Consider the following 27,247-nt stretch of genomic DNA (forward strand, 5'->3'; position numbering starts at 1 on the left):
GGCACTGGCAGGAACAAGGAAGTGGAAGGGCTGGGACCTGCTCCCTCCAAAGAGCAGGAATAAAAGCAGCCGAAGAAGTCCTTCCAGGTAAGTGTTTCCACCAAGAAATTGACTGCTGGGAGGGGGGTTCTTAATTCATTTCACTTCATGTTTCTGTTACTTCTCGAGTCTATGAGCAGCTGATCTTTTCTGCCTGTCTCTGTCACTTGGGAGGAAGCAACTTCCTCATTCTTTCGCTCCTCCAAGCAAACTGGACCTGTTTGTGGTGGTGAGGAGGTTGCACAACCAAGGTGAGGAAAGTAGAATGGAGATGGCGGTGCGGGGCACACTGAAAGATGGGGGCACCCAAGCCAGCTCAGCTTTCTCTGACCTGGCGAGTGCCAGATGTTGCATACTTCAAGTCCCATCACCCAGAGCCAGCATAGCTAATGGTGGGGAATGCTGGGAGTCATAGTCCAAAACTTCTGGAAGGTGCTGGGTCGGGGAATGCTGATGCTTAGCTAGCAGGTTCTTGAGAGAGCTGTTTTTGCTCTGTTTTTTTGCTGCTTGTTGGGAACTGTGGAGAATCCTGGCTCCGGGTTTTGGAGGGCCTTTGAGAAAGCCACCCTCCATGGGCCCCCTCCCACAGTGAGTCTACCATCTCACCAGCATTTAAACCAGCTGCTCTTCTCCTCTTCCTCATTATTACTACCGCTTGCTTACTTGCTTGCCAGGCAGAGAGCCAGTTAGCAAGCAGGCAGGGGCATTACTGCTCCTCACCACCACCACCACCACCATGGTTGTCTGGGCCAGAGCGAGAGGCAGGTGAGCAAGCAGGCAGGGCATCACTCCTCCTCCTCCTCCTCACCTCCACGGTTGTCTGGGCCAGAGCGAGAGGCAGGTGAGCGAGCAGGGTGCAGCATTGAAGAGGAGGAGCAGTGTCAAAGAGTTCTTGCCAGTGGGCCGTCTATAACGCAGCAATTGGTAGGACACAATTCGGGCCGTTTGAAGACGTTTTGGTGCCTGAGGCAAATGACAAAATAGCACACACACACCCATTCCATGTACAGATGACAACCAGACTGGGAGCTGGATCTTAGCCGGGGAGGCCCGTCCGTATAGGTTAAGTAGACAGTTGCCTAGGGCACCAAGTTAAGCGGAGCACCAAATTCGAGGGGAAAACTACAAAAAAATACATGCGCATCCAGAGGCAATGAGACCAAGGTTGTGGGGGGTGAGTGAGGCAACGCGGGATGTCCGCTCGCTCCGCTGCTGCAACCTCCTACCCACCACAAACAGACCGGAGCAGAGGGAGAGGTCCAGTTTGCTTGGAGGAGGGAAAGAATGAGGAAGTTGCTTCCTCCCAAGCGACGGCGAAGGACGGAAAACATCAGCTGCTCATAGATTTGATAAGTAACCGAAACATAAACTCATGAACTAATGATCCCCCTGCTGCTCCCAGTTGGGAAGAGGGGGTGTGGCTCCCCCAGGAGAAGCCACGGGCACCTTGCTGGCCCAAGGATAAAACTGGGACCCTTCTTCCAGGGCTGTGGTCATCTCCTTTGTTGCTTTTTCTGACCTTGTGTGCTGATGCAGTGCTTGTTGTTGTTCAGTCGTGTCTGACTCTTCGTGACCCCATGGACCACAGCACGCCAGGCCTTCCTGTCCTGCGCTGTCTCCCGGAGTGTGCTCAAGTCCATATTCATTGCATCGGTGATGCTATCTAGCCAGCTCATCCTCTGCCGTCCCCTTCTCCTTTTGCCTTCAGTCTTTCCCAGCGTCAGGAATGCTTTTACTAAGCATCAGTGCTTAGTAAAAGAAAACAAAAAACTGTTTTGGCTGCGTCTTATTATAAATGATATTCCTGCTTCCGAAAATGCAGGAGGTGGATTGCCTCTTCATTAAACAGAAAATAGGGGCAAAATGTTTCCCAGTTTACCAAAAACCTCAGTTTAGATCTGCCCTTGGGGCTTGGGGGCACTGATTGCATGGTTCACCTAGGATGCCAGTTGCTGGCAGCTAGTCTAGGATCACCCCTGGATCTTACCTCAACACTGACAATCGGACAGCATCCCCACTACACCTGAGGGCAGCTTCGGGGGACACAGGGCAGGCCACAGAGAACACACAGCTCTGTCATCCAGCACCTCACTGTAACTGCCTCTCCCCCACCCTGTCCCCACTACCTGAAGCAGCCATCTTACTCTGACTAATGCAGCCTTCCTCAATCAGGCACCCTCCAGATACTCTAGATTACAATTCCCATCAACCCCAGCCAGCTCAGCTAATAGCACGCCTAGAGACATTCCATTGAAAGCGGCTGCCATGAAATCTTGTGAGATTTCATGATAAACACGTTAAAGCAGGAAAAGTTCTCCCTTTGGGAGGTCTACTTGTCCACCTCACCAGTCCTCTTTCAGAGATAGGTGAAGGTGTGTTTTATTCTGCTGAGCCTTTTTGGATCTAGGCTCTTCCATCCCCGACTGCTGCAAGGATTCCTGATTTGCTCTCACATGTTCTAGCTTTTTGTTTTTGTGGTTTTGTTTTCATGTAAACATAAATATTGCTTTGAGCAGTGTTGCAGGAAAGCAGCATAAAACTATTGTAAAGAACTTCCCCTCTGTATATGCCTGCTCCCCTCTTTGAGGGAATGATTATGGGAGGGAATGGTGTGGAAGAACTGCGGATGGAGTGGGGAGTCAACAGAAATCCCCCCCCCACTACATGAGTTGGAAGAGCACCTTAAGATTCAAGCCGTTAATAAACCTGAAGTTTTATAAATGCAAAAAAAGCCATCACAGACAAGAGCCTTTGAATTGCAAGTGTCACCTCAGGTTCCACCTGCTTCCAGAGAGGCAGCCACACACGTTCAGCTGTGGGGGTTGAGTAAACATTAGGGCTGGGGGAGAATTTTGTTGCTCTGCATTTCTAAATGAATCAACCGAATCTGCACTTCCTAGACTAATAGGTAGATCAGAGGAGTTACTGGCGCACTTCTCCACATTTTGCAATACAGTTCTTGGTTCAAAAATTGGGTACAAAAATGCAGACGTAGTGAAAGTTGTGCATGGAAATAAATGTGAATGTATTCGTGCATTTTGGGGGTCAAAGTTCACAGACTGATATAGAAATTGGGTGGAAAGGACTTATGACTACGTGTGAAACCGACATGGGCCAGATATAGACTTATCCCTAGTAAACGCTAGCGTGGAACAGATGCACGTGAGAATTAGCCTGTGGTTAGCTCTGATTCTGTGATGCTGTGCTTATCTTCCTTTTTCTCTGTCTGCAGATATAACGGAACATTTGGAAGAACTCCAAGAAGAAAAAATGGGGAAAGATTTTGGCCAAGAGCTAAGTGACCAGATCAATGATATTCTGAGCCGATTGGAAAGCAAGGAGATGTTTCAGTCTCCCTGGGACATTGCAGCTTTTGCCATTTTCTTTACTTTCATTGGTAAGTTGGTGGGGGATGGGATCAGGTTGCCAACTTTCTCACTGGCTGTTGTTCCTGTGCTTTGAACAACTGATGCTTATCTCCATACTTTCAAATGCTCCACTCGCCAACTTGGGCAGTTCAATATGGCTTGAAATGTTTTGGTACTTGAGATGGAAAATCCAAATGGCGCCCTCCCATAGTGGTAAAACTTCTAGGAAGAAACTAAATACTTGACAGTTGTGTGGTTTGAAAACAACCTTCCTGAAGCTAAGCAGTTCCAAATTTGGTCAGTGCCTGGAAAGGAGACCACCAGGAAATCCCATATATGCCTTCTTGCATCCCACAGAAAATAGATGGAATATAAATCGAATTTTTTCTTCCCTTAATAGTTTTCTAAAATCTGTGGTCTAAAATAGGCTAGAGATGCTCTTGCTAGTATAAGGGCCAGCCCCATTTCTGATGGGCAGTGAATGCAGGAACAGACATATCTGTTTCTCTCTGCCAGGTGTGGTTCTCTTGATGACCCTCCTTGTGCTTATCCGCTGTTTTTGCTGCTGCTGCGATTGTGACTCTCCTGGATCATACAACAAGGTAAACATCTTCTAGTGTCATGATCTAGCATTGCAACCTAGAGGAAAGTGACGTGACACTTGGTGGGATGCAGATTAGGTTCAAATCCCCAACTCGGCACTAGGCGCCATTCACACAAAAATGGGCAAAGTATGTTAAATATTTTGTTTGCAGTTTGAGTAACTGCAGTGTGCTGAAGAAAAGTCTAGATAGATTTTGTGTCTGCAAGAGGAGTTATTTGTCCCTTGACTAAACAGGGGTTTGGGACATTATTCTCCTGACTGAAATCCAAACAACAAAAGTGAGAACTCTGAACTGTCAAGTGTATAGAACAGTCTGGAGTAGAGAGGAGGGGGAGTAACTACTGGGAAGTCGCTAGTCAATCTTTACAAGGGTTCCTCAATGAGATTAATCACAGAGGAAAGACAGGTTACCTACCACTACTCAACTTCTCCCGAAATGTTCTGCCTGAGAGTAGAGGGTGCGTTCCAGAGCGTACTGGGTTCATACAGAGCCATGGTGAGGCGTGCCAGGCCAGCACCCCTAGAACACATTCCATAATTCTCTGCAAAGCATCAGGGTCCCCTGGCAGACATGAAGGGAAATCTGTTGAAATAATTTCCTGGATGAGGGAAGTTTGAACGCCTCTGGTCTAGATATCAATAGAAAATGGTATGAGTAATACTAATTGCCAGCGGATTATGCCAATCTCTGCCTCCATCTTGTGGCGGGTGGGCCACAATAGTTTTCAGTTCTCTCAAATGGGCCCTGTAGGTTGAAAGTTGGAGAACCCCTGCTCTAGGCTAAGCCAGTAGGGTAAGGCAGGATCCTTGACAGCCAAGAGCAGGCAAAAGGAACACCTGAGGCTGATGCTCTCAGCTGTATTCATGCTGGACACCAAAACCAAGTCTGAGCTGTAGCTCTGCCTGAGAATGGGCAGAGAAAAGAGCCTCTACCTAGCATGGGGGTGGGGAACCTGCGCCCTTCCAGGTGTTGCTGGGCTCCAGCTCCCATCAGCCCTAGACAGCATGGATAGGGATGATGGGAGTTATAGTCCAGCATCTGGAGGGCCACAGGTTTCCCACTCCTGCCCTAGCAGGTTTGCTCAACAGTCATATTGACACTCTTTCCTGAGACTTAACATTGTTTTCATGCATACAGGTACCCAGAAGAAAAGTTGGCATTGACAACAAAGGCATGGAGCCTTAGCCTTGCTGTGACAGACCGCCTAAGCAACCGGAAGGACATGTGTGTGTTTTCCTGGATTTTTTCTGCTACTCAGGAATTAATTGTAAATTGGACCTGGCCTGGGAGGGTGTATGGCAGGTGAGCTTCCAGAGGCTTAGATGCTCAATTTGTGATTAGCCCACATCTGCTTGCATTAAGCTCAGGGGCTGAATTGTTCAATCCATAAGCCCGTTATCAGCTGCTTCTAATCACTGGCAACAAAATCATTGCTGGCACTAGTGCAGGGAGCAATCTAGCTTGGGCAATCTCCCCACCTCCCTCACAAATTCCCTCCCTCTTTCTCTCCCCCCCCCCTCTGCTAACCAGTTGGTGTTGTTAGTTTGTGTTTCTTTAAGATCAAAGGCTAGACTGTGGAACCACAGCAAAAAAGGTATACATCTGAACAAATGCTGTTAGGAATGGGCCACTGTTTTTATCTTGTACAAATTTGGGCTCTGTATAGAAATGGCACAGATGTACCACTCCTCTTTGGCTCCACTTATACTGTCTGCCCCCCACCCCCCAGGTACCCATGAACACAACTGCCAACTGAGAACGCTCCATACATCTGCGGAAGTGGGCTCCCGTCCACAAAAGCTTGTGCCACCATAAGATGTTAGTCTTTAAAGAGTCATGACAAATTTCCTCATTCTGCTGTAAAATGTGGCCTGGATCACTGTGAATCTTTATCCTTGTTTTTTAAAAGCAATTACTATTTATGTTGAATAAAGTCACATGGTTGTGATGGGACATCAGCAATATTGGCCTTTCTTTAAGTTGCCTTTGAATGTTCAGTAGATACACTGGGGGTGAGGGGAAACAATTCCATTTTTGTGTATTATGGGGAACTCAATATAGTAGGTAGACATATACTTGCTAGTTCTTGCAGTGTAGGAAGTAGCCTTTAGACTCATCGTGGCACAGAATTTGAATTGGGCTCTGAGCCAACATACCCATGCCCCTTCTGGATCAAGCCACTTTATGTCACCTTAATGAGAAATTCCAAATCTGTCTATCTCACACACAGACCTGTCAGGGGGATCTCCTCCAAAGACAGCCAAGCATCACAATGTTCAGGAATCTTTATTTCACAACAATGGATTGGTTCAAGGAATGATTCATACAAGTTTAGCAGCAACCAATCACTTCTGCCACTAGGACATTTATAGTTTGTATCACTTGGTGGCAGATGGGCAAAAAAATGGCCCACTGGAAGACCTGGCAAAGATAGTGCCTCTGCTTCTTAAAAGCAGGTTTTAGCCCACCACCAAAATAATATTGTTCCCTTTGCCTCTGGGGCTAAGATGTAGAGATGAAAAGTCACATTTGTGAAATAGTGGGTGAGTGGGAGATGGAAGTGACAGCAAATCCAAAATATGACAAGGAATGGCCCTTGTGGGCACAACATCGCTTAGCTGGTCCCTCTTGCCATCGAGAGCAGGCACAAGGCATGGAGGGGAGATCTTTCTCAGTATAGTCATGACCCTGGGCTCCTTTCCACTGTTGTTCACAATCACACCTTTCCCCTCTAGTAGGAGGGATCTGAGTAGCATTTACTGGGTTAGCCTGACCCCAGCCTTGATGCACATGGAAAGAAATGTGTGTACTTCTAAAGTGCTAATAAATAATAACATTTGACACAAAAGAATGCCAACACTGGGCATGGTGCCCTACCCAGCAGCCACCATGAGTAGTGGGATCCTACAACTCCTCACACATACAGCTTATACAATGATTTTTCTCCTTCGAAGAGAGTGGCTGAAACTGCAAATGGACCACTGTTCAAGGCAGGATCAGTATAGCTTGTAGTTCCAGTAGCCAGAAAATACAGCAATCTGGAAAACAAGAATGGAAAGCTGTCAGAAGCAGGGGCAAGCTGCTCCTTATGGTAAGGCAAGGTTATTCATTTGGAATCATTAACTCAAATCTCTTTACATGGGCAGGGAATCCAAAGACGGCCTAATCACATCTTTCCCATATTGGTTCTTGTGTCCCTCTGCAAGTTTCACCCAATTAGGTTGACTGAAAGTACTGACAATCCAATAACTAAAATTCATTTTCTCGGTAAAAAGAGAGGCAAAGCAAAGTCCCTTGGTATCCCAATGGTTAGTAAGCTATTGCCTTATACCAAGATTGTTGGACTATCAAGCCCAGTACTGTCTACTCTGGGACAGAATGTGTCCTGCTACTTGGATGTATTTTAACTAAAGATGTCAGGGATTGAACCTATGACCTTCTGCAAGCAAAGCATGTGCTCTGCCACTGAGCAATGGCCCCTAAGGCTGTATGTTTTTATTTAAAAGATTTATACCCTGCCTTATGATGAAATTATCTTCAAACTTAATTTGCTTCAGAGTTACCCCAGAACTATATTTCAAAAGTGTGATTCATTACCAGTATCTTTGCTGTTAAGTCTGTTGGGCACTAAGTGACACTATTATTATTTCACAGGACTATTCAGATCTGTTGGATTTTATCTGGCTAGCTTTGTTATTTTGTGTAACTGTTACTCATTTTAACTACTGTTTATATTTTTGTACTAGCAGTCATTCTAGGAACTTGTGCCCAAAAGTGAGGTATTAAATGTCTAAAGTTATCATCATAAAGTACACACAGGATTTTTAAAGTTGTCACTCCTCTCTCTAAATCCCACACCACCTAAAGAGCTAGTTAGTGTGGCATCCAAGACTGAGCTGTAAATTGGAATCCTCGGTTCAAATGTTACCTCTGCCATGAATTCAGAGGGTCTCTCAGCCTCAGCACACCACCCTCTCAAATGTGAAATATGGGAATAATACTGATCCATCTTCACAGGGCAGTTGGTCATCTTTATCTCTGTTTCACTCTAAAGACAGAACTTGCTGAAGCAACGTAAACCATATAAATTATATAGTCTAATGTACTATATAATTGCTAATTATTACTATCTATATCTCAGCAAGACTTCGACTTCTAGACTCACACAATTCAGCTCTATTTACCTTATCCTCAATGTCTCCTCTTTCAGCACCAGATACAAAACCCAAGCATAACAGGTCGTCAAACTGATCACCCAGACAAACCAATATACCTCCAATATCAATAGCCAGCCACCGCCACCCCCATTCTCAAAGCAAAGAATGAGCTTTTCTTTCAACTACCTCACCTTGTCCTTTAGCTGCTGGCATAGCTGAAGGGATACCGTGAAGAAAACGAGGGCATCATTCAACCAGGGTATGACACACTCCACCTTATGAACGTAGCTGACTTCATATCTTTGGTTGCTGTACTCACTGCAGACAGAGATGCTGTGGGTTTGGGGGGGACAGGGGGGTTGTGCAGACAAGACAGCACCCTGTGCCATGAGTATAAGCCCTCCCTTCTCCAACATGCTGTGATGGTACTTACAACATGGCCCCTGGATTGTGCAGAATGGACCCTCCAGCGGGCCTAAAGTTCTGAAAAAGAATGAAAAAGTAGGGCTTGTGGAATTTCAAAGAAGAAAATGGTTGTTAAATTCAGTTTATATATACTTTATATACTTCATGTATATATACTTCATGATGTGCTATTAAAGTGATACCGCAGGGATAAGGGGAAGCATTAAAAGCAACAGGAAACTAACAACTTAGGACAGGAGTGGGCCAATGCTTTATGAGAAATCTTGTTGCTCACAGGCACATTTTAAATGCGCAGAGCAGGCGTGAAACACAGGATGCTGCCTTACACCAAGTCAGACCATTAGTCTGTCCAGCTCAGTATCGTCTGCACTGATTGGCAGCATTTCTCCAGGGTTGCAGACTAGGTTCCTCCCCAGCCCTCCTTGGAGACACTATCTTCTGCATGCAGTGCACGTGCGCTCTCGCTCGGCTATGGCCCTTCCCAGGGCATACTCAGGATCTCTTAGAAGTTGAGGCACAAGTAATCCATGTTAAGTTGTCATCTGGTTGATTTAATATTTATACCCTCCCTTTCAGTAATAACCAGAAAGGTTTACAATAAAATATATACAGCAAAGCTAAACAACAAAATGACATATTCATTAACAACAATATTTAAAAGAGCAAGAGGCAGAGACATTAGAACTTCAGCAAAAACATTGTAAAGCAGATCACCAATTAAAAGCTGGCCTGAGTAAAAAAAGTCTTTACTATCAATTAAAGGGGGGGGGGGGGAGAGGCCAGTCGATCTCCATCAAAAAGTAGTTCCACAACTGCAGTACCACTGCCAAGAAGGCTGCCTCTCTTGTACCTACATCATATACATGGACAGGTGAGAAAGCAAGGCTTCTTGAGGCCACTCTTAATGGCTCATATGGGAATCGATGGTTTCTTTTTTAAACATTTAAAAATTGATTTTAAAAATTAAAATTTCCAGAGATAGAAAACAGTAATGACATAGTACAGCCAACTTACACAACTATTTCCTCATATCAACAAAAATGGATTACCAATCATTATAATTTATTGACTGTTCCAGAATTGTTTTAAATCACTTCAACTGAGGAAATCACTTCCTCAAATTAGCACAAGAACTCCCTCCCTGGCTAGCTCTAACAATCCAAGTTAGTTTCTTTAAAACTGCAAAATCTCATAGCTTAATATACCATTCTCTAATCCTTGGGAAAAACTCCTTTATCATATGATTGTTGCTTCCAGAGTAGTATATGCAATGCATTTGAAATCTAATCAATTCCCAAGAACAGGTGGTTTCTGAGGTAACCTGGTCCTAAGCCTTTTAGGGTTTTAAAGCTCAACTCCAAATCAAAGCTCAGAAACAGACAGGCAGCCAGTGCAGATGGAACAATAATTGGAGAGAGATACTCCAGACATCAGCCTAGCAGCAGCAACATCTTAAACAACCCTGAGTGAGCATTCCTGCTTATCATCATAACAGTTGCCTTGATGGATCAAACTAAGCTCCATCTCATATAGTATTTATTTGCCACATGCTGCTGGGCAGCCCACAGGCAGGGCATGATTGATCTCCAGCATCTGATAATCAAAGATATACTGCCTCTGTACATGGAGGTTCCAGCTTTGCCTATTGTGGCTAATAGCTATTGCTAATATTTCCCCTCCTTGAATCTCTCTAAACCTTTTTACAGTCAGCACAGGGCCAGAGGACACATTCTGTCTCCATGAGTCTTCTACTTTCTACTGCGGAAATGAGAAAGGGTTGGAGGTGGGACAATTCTGCCCAACCAGCCAATTAAGCATTCCACCTCTAAGGCAGAGCAAAAACAGAGGGGAGGCTACCAATGCTTTGCAAATATCCTAGAAGCCAGCAGGCACTAGGAGGGTTACAGGGACAGTGGGCTAGTCTGCCTTCTGCTCACCCCTGGACTAGGCAATGTCCCCAAGACATTGGCCAGTAGACTGTTTTGTGATGGTCTGATTGGAGTCCACCAGGACAACAGCCTTAAGTGTGGTGGCCCCCGTCCTATAGAATTCCTTGCCTTTGGATGTCAGGCAGGCGCCAATGTTGGGTTGTTTCCAGCTCTTCCTGAAAACATTGTTATTTCAGGAACCTTTCTTGAGTGACCAGCTGTGGTTTGATCAGAACTCGGTTTTATCACAACTGTTTCTTTTTTAAAATAGTACTTATTTTAACATGGTGTTTTTATTCTTTTACCCTATCTGCTGTTCACCACTCTAAAATCTTTGGGTGTGAAGCAGTATACAAATATCGTAAATAAATATAACAGAAATGTACTCTAACCGTTTATTTTATCTGAATCTTTGCAATTGGAATATATCTTAGAATATCTATCTATCCATCCCAGTGCAAATACTGTCCTTATTTTCTTCATGTTTTCCAGTGAAAGTTAGATGTTTTCAGAGAGCCTACTGGCTGGGTCAGCATTTCTTGATTCTCAAAACATAAGTTACACAGATGCTAAAAACTAATCTGCTAATAAGAGCTTGTGCAATAGTCTTTCACAAAACCACTTGCCTCCTCAAATTATTGATGTTAAATGCAGAACACATATGCATCCCATCTGGGGCTCACCCACAACTTATCTTTGGCCACCCTTCAGTACCTTTGTGGAACTGGGTTGCAGCGCATGCAGCTGATAGACTGTCAAGCAGAGCTTATTCAAGTTGATGTAGAAATTCACCAGGATATCTGGAGGCAGAGCAGGAGTGAACATTTTCTGGAGAGAGAGAGAGAGAGATCAGGTGTCCCAAGGCAGCTTCCAATCACATGAATTCATAATATAAAATCAACAACAAATTAAAACCATAAACACCATAAGAATACAATTAATAAATAACAAGAACCAGCAATAACCAACCACAAACAATGAACAGGTAAAAACAGTAAAACCAGATCAATAGTTATCAACTGTAGCACCACCCCAATAAAATCCTCATGCAAGAGAAGGCAGTTGTGATAGAGGGGGCACTATGAGAGATACAGTCCTTCATTTCTAATCCATTGGAAGCACTAATTTCAGTTTGTGCAACATTCTCTTTATGAACGAGTATCCCCCAGGGCAGGACAAGGATTCTCAAATGTTTGTTTGTTTGTTTATTTATTTCATTTCTATACCGCCCAATAGCTGAAGCTCTCTGGGCGGTTCACAAAAATTAAAACCAAACAACACACAATAAAACAATTTAAAATATATAGAACATTAAAACCACAATATAACAATACAACCACAATAAAACCTAGCAGCAGTGCAGGAGTTTAAAATACAGATTTAAAACAGCAAAGATAAAAATTTAGAAAGCTAAAATGCTAAAATGCCTGGGAAAATAAAAAGGTCTTCACCTGGTGCCGAAAGGAATACAATGTAGGTGCCAGGCAAACCTCACTAGGGAGCTCATTCCAGAGCCGGGGTGCCACAACAGAAAAAGCCCTCCTCCTAGTAGCCACCCGCCTCACTTCCTTTGGCAGGGGCTCATGGAGAAGGGCCGCTGACGATGATCTTAAGGTCCGGGCAGGCACATATGGGAGGAGGCGATCCTTCAGGTAACCTGGCCCCAAGCCGTTAAGGGCTTTGAATGTTAACACCAGCACTTTGAATCGGGCCCGGAAATGGACTGGCAGCCAGTGCAGCTGGAAAAGTACTGGCGTAATATGAGCTCGCAGGCCAGTCCCTGTTAACAATCTTGCTGCCCTATTTTGGACCAGCTGAAGTTTCCGGACCGTTTTCAAAGGCAGCCCCACATGTAACGCATTGCAGTAATCCAGAAGAGAAGTTATCAGAGCATGGATCACTGTAGCTAGGCTATCTCTGTCCAGATAAGGGCGTAGTTGGTATACCAACCTAAGCTGATAAAAAGTGCTCCGTGCCACTGAGTTCACCTGTGCCTCAAGTGACAGTTCTGGATCCAAGAGCACCCCCAAACTATTAACCTGATCCTTTAGGGGGAGTGCAACCCCCTCCAGAATAAGTTGAATATCACCTAGCCAGGCAGATGAACCACCCACTAACAGTACCTCCGTCTTGTCTGGATTGAGTTTCAGTTTATTGTTTAGTTATATGTTATATGTTTAGTAGGCCTGTCTAAAAAAAGTCTGGAAAATTGTCAGTGGAGGCAAAAACTCCTTAGTCCTTGTCAGTATATGTATTAATTAGAGTAGAAGAAAGAGAGAGATCCACCACCTCACAACCATTCCATTACTGCAGCAAAGGTGGTGATGGATCTTTTCTGCTTCTTTAAACTCTAATCTCTCAAAAGACAATTTAGGGTGCAATCCTATGCATGTATAGACAGAAAGAAGTCCTACAACTTCCAGCATCCCTCCAGCCAGCCATGCTGACTCGGGCATGCTGGGAATTGTAGGACTTTTTCTCTCTCTAAACATGCATAAGATTGCACCTTTGGGCTGCAATCCCTTACACACTTACCTGGAAGTAAGTCCCATTGCACTCAACATGTAGACATGTAAATGATTACTTTGTAATCAAATTACCATGCTGAGTCAAAATCAGTGGCCCATCTAGACCCAGCATCTTTGTCACCAACACTGACAACCTGTTGTTGAAAGACTGGCCCTGTTCTAGAGATTTCAGGAGTTAGATAGGAAGAACAATGCATCAGGAGCTATGCATTAATATGAATGAGAGGCAGAGAAGCCCAGTCATTGGAGGGACACATTTAAGGGCAGGTTTCTCTGCTCTTGAGCCTCGTGTGGCGCAGAGGGGTAGGCGGCAGTATTGCAACCGAAACTATCCCCATGACTTGAGTTCAATCCCAGCGGAAGCCAGGTCTTGGGTAGCCAGCTCAAGTCGACTCAGCCTTCCACCCTTCCGAGGTCGGTAAAATGAGTACCCAGCTTGCTGGGGGGAAGGTAGTCATGACTGGGGAAGGCAATGGCAAACCACCCCGCTATAGTCTGCCATGAAAATGCCAGCATAAGCAGGTGTCCCTCTAGGGGTCAGTAATGACCCGGTACTTGCACAGGAGGAACTTTTCCTTTCCTTTCTTCTCTGCTCTTATTTGTAGGAGGTTTTTTTCTGGTCACATGCAGTCCTGGCCACATGGAAGCTAGCGAGTGTCCTGTTCTGGCCATGGCTTTTGTGTAACCCAAAATACATGTTACTGTCAATGACTGGCTGGGGATGATGGGAGTTGTTGCCCAATGCGTCTGGAGGGCACCAGGTTGGGGAAGGCTAATTTACAGTGTCATGTTATGGCCAACAGATATAATATGGAATATATTGTGGAATGAAATTTGGTTTCCCTGAGCTTGTATTTTTAAGGCAACATTCTAGTGGCTGGGCAAAAAAGGTCAGGAAATATATTCTCAAAGCTCAGAAACTAAAGAGGACTTTAGGTAGGACTTTCAGGGTTCTGAAGAATGGGAACTAAGGAAACGGTACAGAAAGCTTAATGGGACAATGTACAAAGCTCAGGTTATTCTAAGAGCAGAACTGGTGTAGAATTCGAGTAGTTTGGAGTAGTGGTATGCTTATCTCTTCCTGAGTAGCTGACATAGGCAGGCTTCAGTTACCGTGAGGCCACTGCAGGCAATTTCTGGTAGGGTCAAAGTGGCTGGAGTGGTGAGTCGATTTCGAGCTCTTGTCAACTGCAACATCACTGCATCCATCAGCTGGTGTGGATAGAGAAAATAACCACATGCAATTTTATTTAGGCTAATGTGGAAACGTGGCTGAAGAGCCCAAGACATGTTATTCAAAGGGGAAAATGGCATTCCATGTCAAGAGCCTACTGCAAACTGGCCTGGAGCCTTTTCATCACAAGCATAAAGCACAACTCTCGCCTATAGTCAAGCAGAAATATTTGGTTTGAGTGCTGGCCAAAAGCTCCCCCCAAAACATAAACTGCCCTCCTGGATTAAGTCAAAGGTCCATCTAGTCCAATATTCTATTTCCAACTATAGTCAGCAGATGCCTGAGGGATTCCTGTAAGCCAGGCATGAAGGCAGCAGTCCTTTCATTTGTCTGCAGCACCTGGTACTCAGAGATATAGTACCTCTGAGCATGGAGGCTCCATTGAGTCATCTAATCTTGTTTAAAAGGCATCTAAGCCAGAGAAGGGCAGAAGATAGATCAGGACCTACCGGTAGATTTCTGGGTGATTTGCAGTAGATCAAAGGTTTCTAACTGCCAATAGTTTAATAACAGCAAGTAAAATTGACAGGAAAAAAAGAAATGGGACAGTTGAGCATGGCTGGCCTTGTGCTAATTTGTTAGCCTCAGTGTTCCTCACCCATAAAATATGAATATTAATTGGTTGCCTTTGACCAGGTCTTTGTGCAGTTCTTCTGACTACTTTGAATCTTGGTGTTAGAATCCCTGATCTACACTAACTCAGATGTAGGCTTGTATCTGAATATACAGTACATGGCTTACAGGGTGTAGTAGGTAATTGACTCCCCTTGCCCCTCCTGGACACTATTTTGCACCTGGCTTTGATTACTGGACTTCAGGCTTCTAGTAAAAAACCATGTAGATCCTATAAACTCAAAGTCTGACCAGCACTGATCATCATGGCCATCACCACATTAAGCATACATGAAATCTTTGGAGCATCAGAGGAAAAAAACCCTCCTTTGTAAAGGAGCTGCTGTATACAAAGTCAGACCAGAAATCCCATCTAGCCCAGAACTGTCTGGTCCAACAGCAGCTCTCCAAGGTCTCAGGCAGAGGCCCTTCCCAACCCTATTACCTGAGTACATGTAACAAGAGATGCAATGAATATATCCTAATGGCACGGATAGAGCATGTGTTTAGTGTGTATAAACATGTACTCCATCCATGCCATTGAGCTACAGCTCTATTCCACACGAGTTCCAGAGTGGGTGAAATGTCTCCTCATCTGGAAAAGTGATTATTCTCAAGGAAACAGAAGGAAGCCCAATTCTGTGGCATTTGTTGGAAAGCGTGACCACTGGCTCACCTTGAGGACCTCACATCCTGTCTTGAACTGGTAACTGGCGCCTCGGTTGGTAAGTAAGTAAATTGCTTGGTTGACATGATTCCTTGCATCCTGAATCTGGAAAGGCACAAAAGGGTAGCCTATCACTATGCTGGAAGTCAGAGCCAAACTAAATGATCCACTGAATGTGTGCATGCATTTAATTTATCTGGGGTTTTATTTTTGTTTCTTATCTAAGCAGCAGCTGGATAGGGTGGGATGAGGAGATCAGATCAAGGCTATGGTGCTTTCCCCCTATACCACTGTCTCAACAAAATTCCACCACCACCACCCCCTGCAGGAAAGCTGCCACTGGCGCCAATTCCCTTCCAGACAGAACAGCACCTTTAGGGGTGTGCTTATCATTGGGGTAGGTGGGGGGTTAAATCCCCCTCCCTAGGGTCCTGACTGTCACTCTGGCTGCTCCTTAAACAGCCAAAAACAAAGTTAAATCCACTCATGCATTTAGGGAGCAATCCTATGGCCCCTAGACAGCATCGGAGGGGCCGTAGGATATCCAGAGTCTGAGGTTGGAGACAGCGCTCCGACTTCGGAGATGGGAATCCACGATCCGCCCCCCCGCCCCCAGACGATTCAGAAAGAACCGCACCAGCTGCCTCTCCAAGGTCAGGAATGCAACCTTGAAGAGGGGGAAAAGGGGGCATTTTGGTGGGTGGGGAAGGGAGGAGACTGGAGAGGCCAGGATACGAGCTATCCCAGGGCCTCTCCAGCCCCTCTCCCCCCATGCTTTCAAAAGATGGGTAAAAAAGCCCGTCTAGCGGAAATGAAGGGCGGGAGGACAGAGAGGCAAAGCTGGCTCTCAGGTGAGCCTGAAAGCATGTTTAGGATATTGAACTAGAAAGCCCAATTTCAGCTTTCAAAAATCCAGATTCTACACCTGATATAATAGGGCTGTAATTCAATTAAAGAAAACTTAGTTGATCAATCATATGAGTTTTAGCTAATTAACCTATTGATTACATTTACGCATGGGTAAACAAAATAGTTCTGGGACTTCAGGGAAGCAGGCTCTGGCCCCATGCATTGGCCAGGGGACTAAGAGCTGCAGGGGTGTTTAGGTTTTAGGTTTGTGTATTTGCATTAGTATAATCTATTGCAAGCCACCTTGAGGATCATTAGATCAAAAAGGATATAAAATTATATATCTACCTAATCTTTTAGGTGTGTGTGTATAAGCTGATTAATCGGCTGTGCATGTGTGTCATTTTAGTTGATAAAAAACTTTTTCATAGTGTAATCGGACTAATTGATTAAATATGGCAGTCCTAGAAATAAGATATACCCTACATGCATGGTTTTCCAGAAAAGGTATGCCCTTTTCCTAAGAAGAATTCAGTCTTTGTTCTGGACTTTTCTCTTCCTGGATACTGAGGCAGAAATATGTTAAGAATGGAGGACGATATGGAGTTGGTATTGAAGACAAAGCCCATATCCCCTTGTTGGGGTTGCAAACTTTAGAAGACACCGCCCACACATTCTCAACTTTTCCTCACCACAAAGGCTAGAAATGTGCCCTTTTGATTAAAATACTTTTCTTTTCCCAGATAACTCAGGTAGCTTCTTAATGAAGTTATAGGTGACTGGGCCTGGATATAGCTGCCTTTAGGCTGTCTTGGAAACAACCTAACTTGCTTATTGCTTATAGGATAACTAGGAAGTCTTATGTTTATAAGTCAATCAAAATGACTATTCATCAAGTAGCTCCCACATCCTCCTAAATTATATTCACCTTTCACTTTCCAAGACAGCTTACAACAAATTAAAACAATACATGAAACATAGCTTCTTGGTCTTCTTTCAGTGGTGGGACAGTTAAGAAAGACACTGGGAGGTAGGGGACACACATCTTGCACATTTTTCGCTCCACCACACAAGCGCTTTCTAGTTTATCGTTCCCAAAAAGCAACTTTGCCCTATACAAGGAAGAGTTTTGCACAAAGAGTGCCAGGAGATGAGGCACAGTCATGATACCTGCTGTAGTTTCCACTGCTTGTCATCCCGGAATGCAAAGTGTAGAAGCTGGTTATTTCTGGGCATTTTCAAGTTAATATCCTGAGAAAGGAAGAGAGGGGTGGTAAAGGGAAACACACACAAACACATCTTGCCAATGCAAGTCCAGCAGAGTTCACTCAGAGTCCATCCCTCCCACCTAATTGCTGGTCATTGATATGCAGAGTCCTAGCAGTACTGTATTATTTCTATAGCAGATCAATAGAACACAACAGAAAGATGCTTAACAAGCAAAGGTTGGGGACAGACATCTCGTGGAGGAGACACCATCATGTGGGCTGGGCGGAGATTATTTTGTTTGCTACATATGCAAGATTAGCACGCAGGAAATTTTGTGACAATCAAGCCATGCAGGCCAGTGTTGCGCAGCAGCCATACATCCTATTTGGCCTCATCAAACTGGATCCATCTGCCACGTGCTAGTTAGTTCTCTCAGCTGGGAAAGTCACGATACCAGATAAATGGCCTATTGTTCGCAAAACATGGCCCACCCTAACAGCTGCAACAAAACAACCAAAGCCCTCGAGAGGGCAGAGTTCCTAGAGTCTCACTTTCTAGGGGCCATAGCCACCTACTGAAAGGCTTTGCCTGGATGAATAGTTAACAAACAAAATGGCCCGGGGGAAGATGCAACAGCCAGCTGGATCATTGGCTGAGAAGCTGCTATTTAGCAGGTAGGAACCTGAGAAGATAGGCTCTGAAGGTACTCATTATCTGTGAAACAACATATAGATTTATAGTCCTACAGCTCACAGGGGCACAAAAAATTCCCCTCTGAAATGTATTCTTACCAACCTCTTTGGGAAAGGTAGTGTTTATCTGCTAGTAAACCAAGGCTGAAAGAAAGCAGTTTGCTTAGCTATCTGGGGAACCCACACCCGAGTAACTTTAACCATTCCTGAATAGCTGCACAATATGTTGTTTGGCATTGTGCTGGCTAGCATTGCTGACAGGAAATGGAAACAAAGGCCAAAAGCAACTGCTATGCTTGGACAAGCTGACATTTGAACCTAGTTCTCTCCTGCACCAGCTCTGTGCTAGATAAGGGGCTGAGAAGCTTCCTGTCCTAAAGGGGAACAGCCCAAGCAGTAACAACACAATAGGCTTTTTGTCCTTGAGGCCTCAAAAGCTCCTGTGAACAAATGATGCCAGTCGGTTATTTATCGGATTACAAATGAACAATAACCTGGGATTCCCCAAGGGTAGATCTGGTGAATATGTCAAGAGGGCTGGAGAGGAAGGAGATGGGTTTCTCTTTTCCAGTACATTAAGGAGGTGCCCACCCACTTCTCAGAACATAAAATGTGCATGAACACATGCTTACCGCCTGACATAGGGCATCTCCCTGAAGTGTCAGGACTCCCTTCACCTGGTCAGCACTGAAATAAAAGACAATATTGTTAATATGGCTAAAATTCATCCATTGCCCAAAGGCCTCTAGGGATGTATACAAAGGCAAACACAACAGGCTGAAAGAACAAATCAAAACAGCTTAGAAATCGGATGTTTACAGTTTTAACAGCCTCAATGGAGATCAGCAATAGCTGGCAGAGAGGCTTTGTAGTATTTCCTAGCCTTCTATCAGTTCCAAACATATTGCAAACAGTACCCTTGTATAATCATGGCAAACCTGATTTAGCAGTCCAAGCTCTGTTTATTATTTAGACATAAGCCTTTGTTTCCACAACAAGAACAGGGACATAAACTGGACCTAGTTAGGGATCTGATTATTGGATGCACAGTATCCTAAATAAAGTGCCAAGCATTGTATGTCATCTGTTCTAGTGTACTCATTTTATCTCAAACTACAGCTGGGCAAGGATCAACTGAATTCTTCATTCAACAATTCCTAAGGGCAGGGAGGGCCCTCCAAAACAGGGGGCAAATTCACTGGGGGAGGTGGGTATGCACCAAACTTTGCTGCCATTCTGGGGGCGGGCGGGAGAGCTTACCTTCAGCATAGTGATGGCAGTGACAGCTTTTTCGTTCAGTTCTTTAAACTTTATTTTGCTAATACAGCAGACAGGGCTAGAGACAACAGCACAGCACAACTCTACTTCTGGTAGCCCAGCCACCATATTCTTAACCCCAAAATGATCGAGATGCAGTGACATTCTGGGGGATTATGGTGGTCGTGGTGGTGAACATTGTGGTGGGTGACCCTAATGCCCGCCACACCACCATGATGCTATATCCAGGTCATTTTGAGGTTAAGAATATGGTGCTCAGGCTGCCAAGAGCAGAGCTGCTCCATCATAAGCACCAGTAAAATAAAGTTTAAAAACAGAAGACACCTCCACCACTGCTCAAGGTGGTTTCCATGATGGCGGTGAGCCCCCCAATCTGAGAAATGGCCACTTCACTTTCCCAAACAGGGCCATGAAATTGGGGAGGGGGGGCATTTGGATACAGAGCTATCTCTAATCCACCCAATGCTGCTGTATCCATGGTTTGAAATGTATGAGACACAATTCCACATTGTTTCACCTCCTTGACTGCTATGATAAGACGACAATTGCAAAGCATGTTGTACATCGAGATCTCAGTACGTACTTTGAACTACCCAAAATAAAGTTCTCCTGTTTGATGGGTCCCTCTGAGCCACTCACAGGCAAAGTAAACCGATGTGAAGCCTCCTGGGCAAGAAAGGAAAGAAGAATGAGTGCCAGAGACATTAGTTGTCCTGTAAGGTTTTCTTTTCCTTGAGTTAGAGACGGAGGGAGCAATCCTATGGCCACTAGATGGCGGCTAGACGGCCGCAGGATATCTGGTTTTCTGAGAACTGACTTCCCCCCACTTCCACACTGCCTTGGAGGCAGCACGGAACAGCCCCATGCTCCGCGCTCGCAAGAGGAGTGTGGAGCAGCAAAAAAGGGGTGTTCCGGGGGTGGGCGGAAATGCCTCTACGACACATCCAATGTGTTGTACAGCAGCCTCCTCCCCCATTCAGCTCTCCTGAGGCTACACAGTCGCAATTGGCTGTCTAGCCGAAAATGCAAGGCAGGAGAAGCGTGGAGGGAACGATCCCCTCTGTGCTTCTCCTGCCCTGCATTGGATAGGTCGTTGCCTCCAAGTTCGGAGGTGGCCGCCTATTTGAATAGGATTGCGGTCTAAGACAGTGGACACACAATTCTGCTCCCCACAAAAATAAATTCAACTTACCTACCCCACCACATCGCTATTGCCTTTCACCTAAATGATCTGATCAGATGCATCAGAGCTTCCTGTTTCTAGAAGTTAAGTTCATCTAATGAACTCAGGTACTTCCCAGCTCCACAATATTTTTGATTCATCATCATCATTATTATTATTATCATCATCATCATCCTCATCTCAAATTTTACTCTTCCAAGCTGACATCTAGAATGGGTGACAAGAGGGCAAATCTCCAGTTTACCACTAGGTGCCTTTAGCTCCTTTTCAATTTCTGCTATAAAACTGACTGGGTAGGCATACATTTGACTCTTCCCTGGTGAAACTTGTGCATGGCCCTGGCTGGTGGCCATATCTGCTTACGCTAGCCCCATCATATCAGCATAAGTATAGACGAGGTAACCAAAAAGCAGAGCCCGTAGCAAATTTGAAATCGTTTTGTACTGGAAATAGAAGCCCTATAAGTTGCTAGTAACCCAGTGACTGGAAGACTGCAGACACAGAAAAGCACAGTCAGGAGAAAGCAAGACTTATTTCTAACTACCTTCAGAATATCTTGCAGTTGCCGAAGGACAGCATGAACTTCCTCTCGTAAAAGCCACTTGAACTCCTCTTCCTGCATGGAAAGAAAAATCTTTTTAAAGATCCTGCACTTATACCTCACCTTTCTGTGAAATATTCAAAAATGGGAATCTACAGCATGATGCACAGAGAGATTTCATAAGATGCTATTTAGTATATTTATTATATTTTTAAATCACCCAATAACTGAGTGGTGTAGCACCTAAAATACACAATAACAATAAAACAAGTCTGATAAAAGCAAGGTAAAACCAGCAAGTGCACATAATAAAACCAAAAGTAAAACCAGCAGCAGGGATAAAACAGAGTTAAGATCTAAACAATGATCAAAAGGCCTGAGATAATATAAAGGTCTTCCTCTGTTGGTGAACAGACCATAATGTAGACGTCAGGTGAGCCTTTCTAGGGAGGGTATTCTACAGATGGAGCACTTAACACTGGGGCACCTGAGGAAAGGGTCCAGGTAGGTAAATATAAGAGATGCTCCTTCAGGTTACTGGTCCCAAGCCGTTTAGGGATTTAAAGGTTAAAATCAGCACTTTGAATTGGGGCTGGAAACAGACTGGCAGCCGGTGCAGATGGCAAGGTACCAGCATAATGTAATCATATCAGTTTGTTTCTTTCCTCTCTGCTCCTCCACTCACATTATATGTATAAATGTGAGGGATGAGGAGGTTCTGATTAAACTATTCAAGGAAGTTTTAGATCTCTGGTGATCATGCATACTTTTTAAATGAACATCTTGCCCAGGCAGCAGTTATGCAAGTTAAGCAGATCATCTTCTATTTAACATTACTGCAAGTTTCACAGCTGTGTTTTTTGCCTAGAAACCACAGGGTTTCCATTCATGCCCTGATCAGGCTTTGCTTTCATGTCCTGGTGAAGAGCACATCCCCTTCTCCCTTTCCTCAGCATGGATGGGGATCTCACAAGTCTTTACTGAGGCTACAAGGCACAGAATGTCCCCTTTGTTACATGGATCAGGTACAACATGGTTCTTTTCTGAGAGGGCAAAGCCTCTGGTGTCCTGATAGCTGCACTGAGAAAAAGCCACACTTTGATTACAAAGCTGTAAACGTAGAACAAAGCACTACATAGTTACAATTATATCTTCTACTGTAAAAATTGGGCCGCTTTGATAGAAATCTTGGGAAACTGACTTTTTTTACCTAAAAAAATAATATCCCAATGCTCATGGTTGCAGAGGTGGAGTTTCCAGTGATCAGTAAGGCTTGACTTAAACTCAGCATACCTCTTAGTCCCTTTTCCACGCCGAACACTTCACCATCCCCTTCAATTCACAGGCTGTGTTTCAAGCTTTGACAAAATAAACTGTGTACAAAACACGTATTTCCAAAATGCAACAACAACAACAACAGTTTTCTAGCCACAGCATTTTTGGTTGCGAAACTGATGGAATTTCCCAGAGAATTTTAGGATGGGTAGGTTCCAAAAGGAATGTCAATGACTAGGAATGCTGACAGAAGTCCATTTGTTTACCTAGGAGCAAATCCAAAAGCAGCACATGGCATCCTCTAGAAAGTGTTGCATTTTGGGGCCCCTAAAGGGTGATGAAGACATAGTAAGATTTTTTTCTGGAGGGCACCTTGGACAGTCTTCTCCAGAAGATATGAACACAAACAAATTATCTCAGAGGCCCATGATCCCTAACAGCTCTAACACTGCTTTAATCATTAACGTGCACCTATTTTCATGAGGCTACTGCCTTATTTACTTTTAAGGAGATCAGCACGGGGCAGGAAGCAAATATTAACTTCTAACACCCACTGCTCTTTTTCATTACTTCAGAGCACTCCTTTAAGGCCAAACTGGTAGGCTACTCTTGCATTCAGATGTCCATTTGCCCCAGAACTTCCCCACTTAACAGCTGATCAGCAGCACTGAGTCAAGTCCCTCAAAAAGCCTATCTGATACAGAGACAGAGTTAGGAATATGTTTCCCTGTGCTGGGTGTGCACACAGGTTACTTGATGTATCAGATATAGGGTTTCACACCTGTGCAGCAGCCTGCCATACACTGAAAATGAAAACTCTACTTTCAGAGCCTGAAAGCACCTTAAATCATCCTCATTAGGTAGGAATGAATGGTGCTTGCTAGTGGACAGCAAAAGCATAAAAGGCAGAATTTGTTCCTCTAAGGGCACAATCCTATGCAATTTTAGACATAAAAAAGGTCCTACACCTACCAGCATTCCCTTGCTAGCATGGCTGGCTGGGGCATGGTGGGAGTTGTAGGACTTGTTTCTGTCTAAACCTGCACAGGATTGTGCACTAAGCCTCTTTCCCTCCACCCTCCATTACAAATAAGGCTGACAACTGAACGAAATACTGGGACCTCTCTATGGATGATCAACTATCTACCTTTTAACTGATGATTAAATTTTAAGATATTTATATATCAACAAAATGGGTCTAGCCCTGCAGGTAAATTAACTCAGGGTAGGCTGTCGTGCTGTGCAAACCAGGTCAATGTAAGTAAAGTTGCCTTATCCAAGGTACTGAAAGAAAGATTAGATAACTTACAATTATATTTGAAAACCGCTATCAATCATTGGCCAGGATCCAAAAAACAAGAAAGCTTTAGTTCATACCTGAAGGGTGTACTTGAGGCAATTTATATTTGTGGCTACATTCCTTCAAGTCATATTGTTTCTCACTCCAAAGGGTCCCCCAACTTTCAGGGGCGGCTTTGAGGTGATATGAAGGGCTGCATTGGAAGGGGGGCGGGGAAGGTCCTGGGGAGTATGTGGCCCCTTGCATCCTGGCCATTGTTCAGAGGACAGGTCATCTGTAACACATTCTCTACCATTCCATATTAGAGTTACAGATCAGAACCCAAATAGCTTTAAAAATAATAAAGGTGTTTGTTTAATTTGTGCCCCACCAATTAAAAATTGCTCTTACTTTTGTTGATTAATAGCACAATGCTAGGTATGTCTACTCAGAAGTAAGTCCCATTTAGTTCAATGAGGCTTATTCCCGGGTGAGTGTATATAGGACTGCAGCATAAGCTACTAATTAAAGATTTGCAAACCTAAGCATACTATAAATTGTAAATAAGCAAAATATTTTGGTGCTCTGGAAGGTTAGGACAAGTGTACTAACTTTATTTATAAAGTGCCATCAGTGTGCATGGCTTTTAGATGCTGTAAAACCAATCACAAGAGAGGCAAATGAAAGCATTCCAGGGTCTGCAGGCTCCTGAAAAAACACACCTCTCTGTCTCAGATGCTCACGGTTTGAGTAGGACAGTAGGATCTAATCTACTAATTTTAATAGTTGCCACAAGCTTCAAAGCAGCAGACTAGCTGCTCAGGGATCCCCCCCCCCCCCGCCACGTTCTTTTGATTCCAACGGGTTGAGCACAACACCCTCTTATTCAGATCTTTCAGCAACCTCTCTGAAGGGTGTTTAAGAAATCACAGAGGCAATGGGAAGACTGTTGTGGCAGCTATTTACTTTATAGAAACAAGCGTATCTTGGGCTGCGATTCGTGGAGAAAGAATTAATATGTGCAGGTGTTTCTGAGACATAAGCATGAACAAAGAGACTGTCAAATTACAAGAGAATTATTCTATCTATGGCAATAGGCTGCAATAATTAAGTGGATCCCCCACATTCAGAGACAGTACATCTTTGAGCACAAAATATAGGAGATGGTCATCATCTTAGGAACATAAGAAGAGCCCTGCTGGATCAGACCAAGGGTCCATCCAGTCCAGCATTCTGTTCACAAAGTGGCCAATCAGCTGTCCACGGGAAACCCACAAGCAGGGCATGAGTGCAACGGCACCCTCCCACCCACGTTCCCCAGCAACTGGTGTACATAGGCATGCTGCATCTGATACTGGAGGTAGCACATAGCCATCGGGACTAGTAGCCATTGGTGGTCTTATTCTCCATGAAGATAAGCCGCTGCCAGTCGGTGTTTATAATAATGGGCTAGATGGACCAATTCAAAATGCCAGCTCAGATTCCAATACCAGCACCTGTAATGTTTGCATGGGCATCCTCAAAAGAATCCCAGTTCAACCCTTCCCCATTAGTTTGTGGGCATCCCAAAGCTGGGAATTTTTCAATTAAAAATCTCCAGTTTACACACAAACACATAGGAAACCCACAAGCAGGACATGAGTGCAACAGAACCTTCCCACCCATATTCTCCAGCAACTGGTGTACATAGCCATAGTGCCTCGGATACCGGAGGTAGCACAGAGCCATCAGAACTAGTAGCCATGGACAGCCTTCTCCAAAAATTTGTCTAACTTGAGGTAACCATGAAGCCTAGCTGGCATGCTAGGCAGAGGCATCTGGTTGGGCACTGCTAGAGACAGAACATGGAACAAGAGGGACCTTCTGTTTAATCCAGTAAGGATGCTACCACCACCACCCCTTGTGGAAGGGAAGCCTGAGTCTGGATCCACACATGAGGCAGAATTAAGTGGTAAAGAATCTATAGATCGTTGAATGGACTGTATTGCTTCAGGCTGCAGATATGTGAGGAATCATGCATACGCATTATAATGCACCCATTTATAAAAAACAATCCTTGTAAGTAGAATACTAACACAGCAAAGAGCAGACTGGGCTAGAAGATTTGGCCCTGATGCAGCTTAAAAAAAGACTTGGCCTTTAGCCAAACACAACAGACTTGTTTGGAGTTTTTTTTAAAAAAAATATGGGGAAACATTAAAAAATGTGGCAAGTTCTTTTCTGCTCATGAATTGTGAAGCGGTACAGTCTTCCTCTACTATCGCATTAGAGCATCTTTGCTGGTTCAGATCAAAGTTCCACCTAGTCCAGCATCCTGTTTCCAACACTGGCCAGCCCAATGCTTCTAGGAAGACCAGAGCAGGGCATGAAAGCAGCAGAAGCAGCCTCTAGCTGTTGGTTTATTTCCAGTTCCTGACATTCAGAGAAATACTGCCTCTGCACGTGGAGGTCCCATTTAGTTATCATAACTAATAGCCATTGACAGATCTGTCCTCCTCCATGTCTAATTCCCATTTAAAGCCATCTAAGCCAGCACATATAATGTGGCAGTGAATTCCATAGGTCAATAACACGCTCTGTGAAGAAGTACTTTTTTGCCTGTCCTAAATCTGCCCCCCACTTCAATCTGTTGTTGCTGTGTTTATGTAAGATGAAGCCTTACAGGAAAGGACTGTAGCTCAGTGGTAGAGCCCCTGCTTTGCATGGAGAAGGTCCCAGCTTCGATCCCTGGCTTCTCCAGGTAGGGCTGGAAAAACCCTTGGCTTTTCTGGCATTTCTTGTGAGATTTCCCCTTTTTGTTGGCTCAGGGAAAACTCTTGTCGGAAAAGCAGGAGAGCTGCTGCCAGTCAGCACTGACAATACTGTGGCTAGATGGACCAATGGACTGACTCAATATAAGGCAGCTTCCTCTTAGTCCCACTATATGCTTGGTGGAAAGGATGAAGAAGAATGGGGTGGGGGGAGGAAAAGATTTATTTTTATATATATCCCTCCTCTCTTCCAAGAAGCTTATGGTGGTATTCATGCCCCTCCTCCCCTTGCACTGGACACTCACAACAACTTTGCAAGGTAGGTTAGGCTACGAGATTAGAATCAGGGTCTCACACAGTCCTAGTCCAATGCTCTAACCACTACACCACCCTGTTTCAAAAGCATACGCATAGAGAGAGGGGAGCGGGTGGGAGAAGTCCCACGATTAGAGCATCAGACTAGGTCTTGTGAGGTAAAAAAGGTAAAGGTGTCCCCAGCCAGTCGTGTCCGACTCTAGGGTGCGGTGCTCATCCCCGTTTCTAAGCCGAAGAGCCAGTGCTGTCCGAAGACGCTTCCGTGGCCATGTGGCCGGCATGGCTGAACGCCGAGGTGCACGGAACGCTGTC

The 27,247-nt window shown here is 44.6% G+C and overlaps 2 protein-coding genes across 6 annotated transcripts in view; one reads left to right on the top strand and one right to left on the bottom strand.

Annotated features, from left to right (window-relative positions):
• On the top strand, positions 1 to 6,856 carry SMIM22 (small integral membrane protein 22). The gene is made up of 4 exons (XM_084818871.1): positions 1 to 87; positions 3,272 to 3,436; positions 3,924 to 4,009; positions 5,150 to 6,856. The coding sequence occupies exons 2-4, from the start codon at positions 3,310 to 3,312 to the stop codon at positions 5,195 to 5,197; spliced, it is 261 nt and encodes an 86-aa protein (XP_084674997.1). The 5' UTR covers positions 1 to 87; positions 3,272 to 3,309; the 3' UTR covers positions 5,198 to 6,856.
• ROGDI (rogdi atypical leucine zipper) overlaps positions 6,280 to 27,247 on the bottom strand; it is a 21,788-nt gene continuing 820 nt past the window's right edge. Inside the window, exons 2-12 of one of the 5 annotated variants that reach the window (XR_014785593.1) lie at positions 21,320 to 21,391; positions 20,176 to 20,258; positions 18,947 to 19,001; positions 17,584 to 17,664; positions 15,574 to 15,669; positions 14,165 to 14,263; positions 11,238 to 11,351; positions 8,603 to 8,652; positions 8,361 to 8,487; positions 7,941 to 8,076; positions 6,280 to 7,050 (exon numbers count right to left, since the gene is read on the bottom strand). Coding sequence is in view for 4 of the 5 variants with exons in the window: in XM_084818866.1 (XP_084674992.1) it covers positions 7,815 to 8,060; positions 8,361 to 8,487; positions 8,603 to 8,652; positions 11,238 to 11,351; positions 14,165 to 14,263; positions 15,574 to 15,669; positions 17,584 to 17,664; positions 18,947 to 19,001; positions 20,176 to 20,258; positions 21,320 to 21,391 (1,023 nt within the window). In the remaining variant the exon portion in view is untranslated. Of the gene's footprint in view, positions 7,051 to 7,745; positions 8,077 to 8,360; positions 8,488 to 8,602; positions 8,653 to 11,237; positions 11,352 to 14,164; positions 14,264 to 15,573; positions 15,833 to 17,583; positions 17,665 to 18,946; positions 19,002 to 20,175; positions 20,259 to 21,319; positions 21,392 to 27,247 lie in introns of those variants that run through there. The other 4 variants (XM_084818867.1, XM_084818868.1, XM_084818866.1 and 1 more) reach the window with 4 other exon arrangements.

The sequence above is a fragment of the Heloderma suspectum genome, chromosome 12 (assembly GCF_057233095.1).
Source record: "Heloderma suspectum isolate Gila_16-S chromosome 12, 16-S_ref, whole genome shotgun sequence".
NCBI lineage: Eukaryota > Metazoa > Chordata > Lepidosauria > Squamata > Helodermatidae > Heloderma > Heloderma suspectum.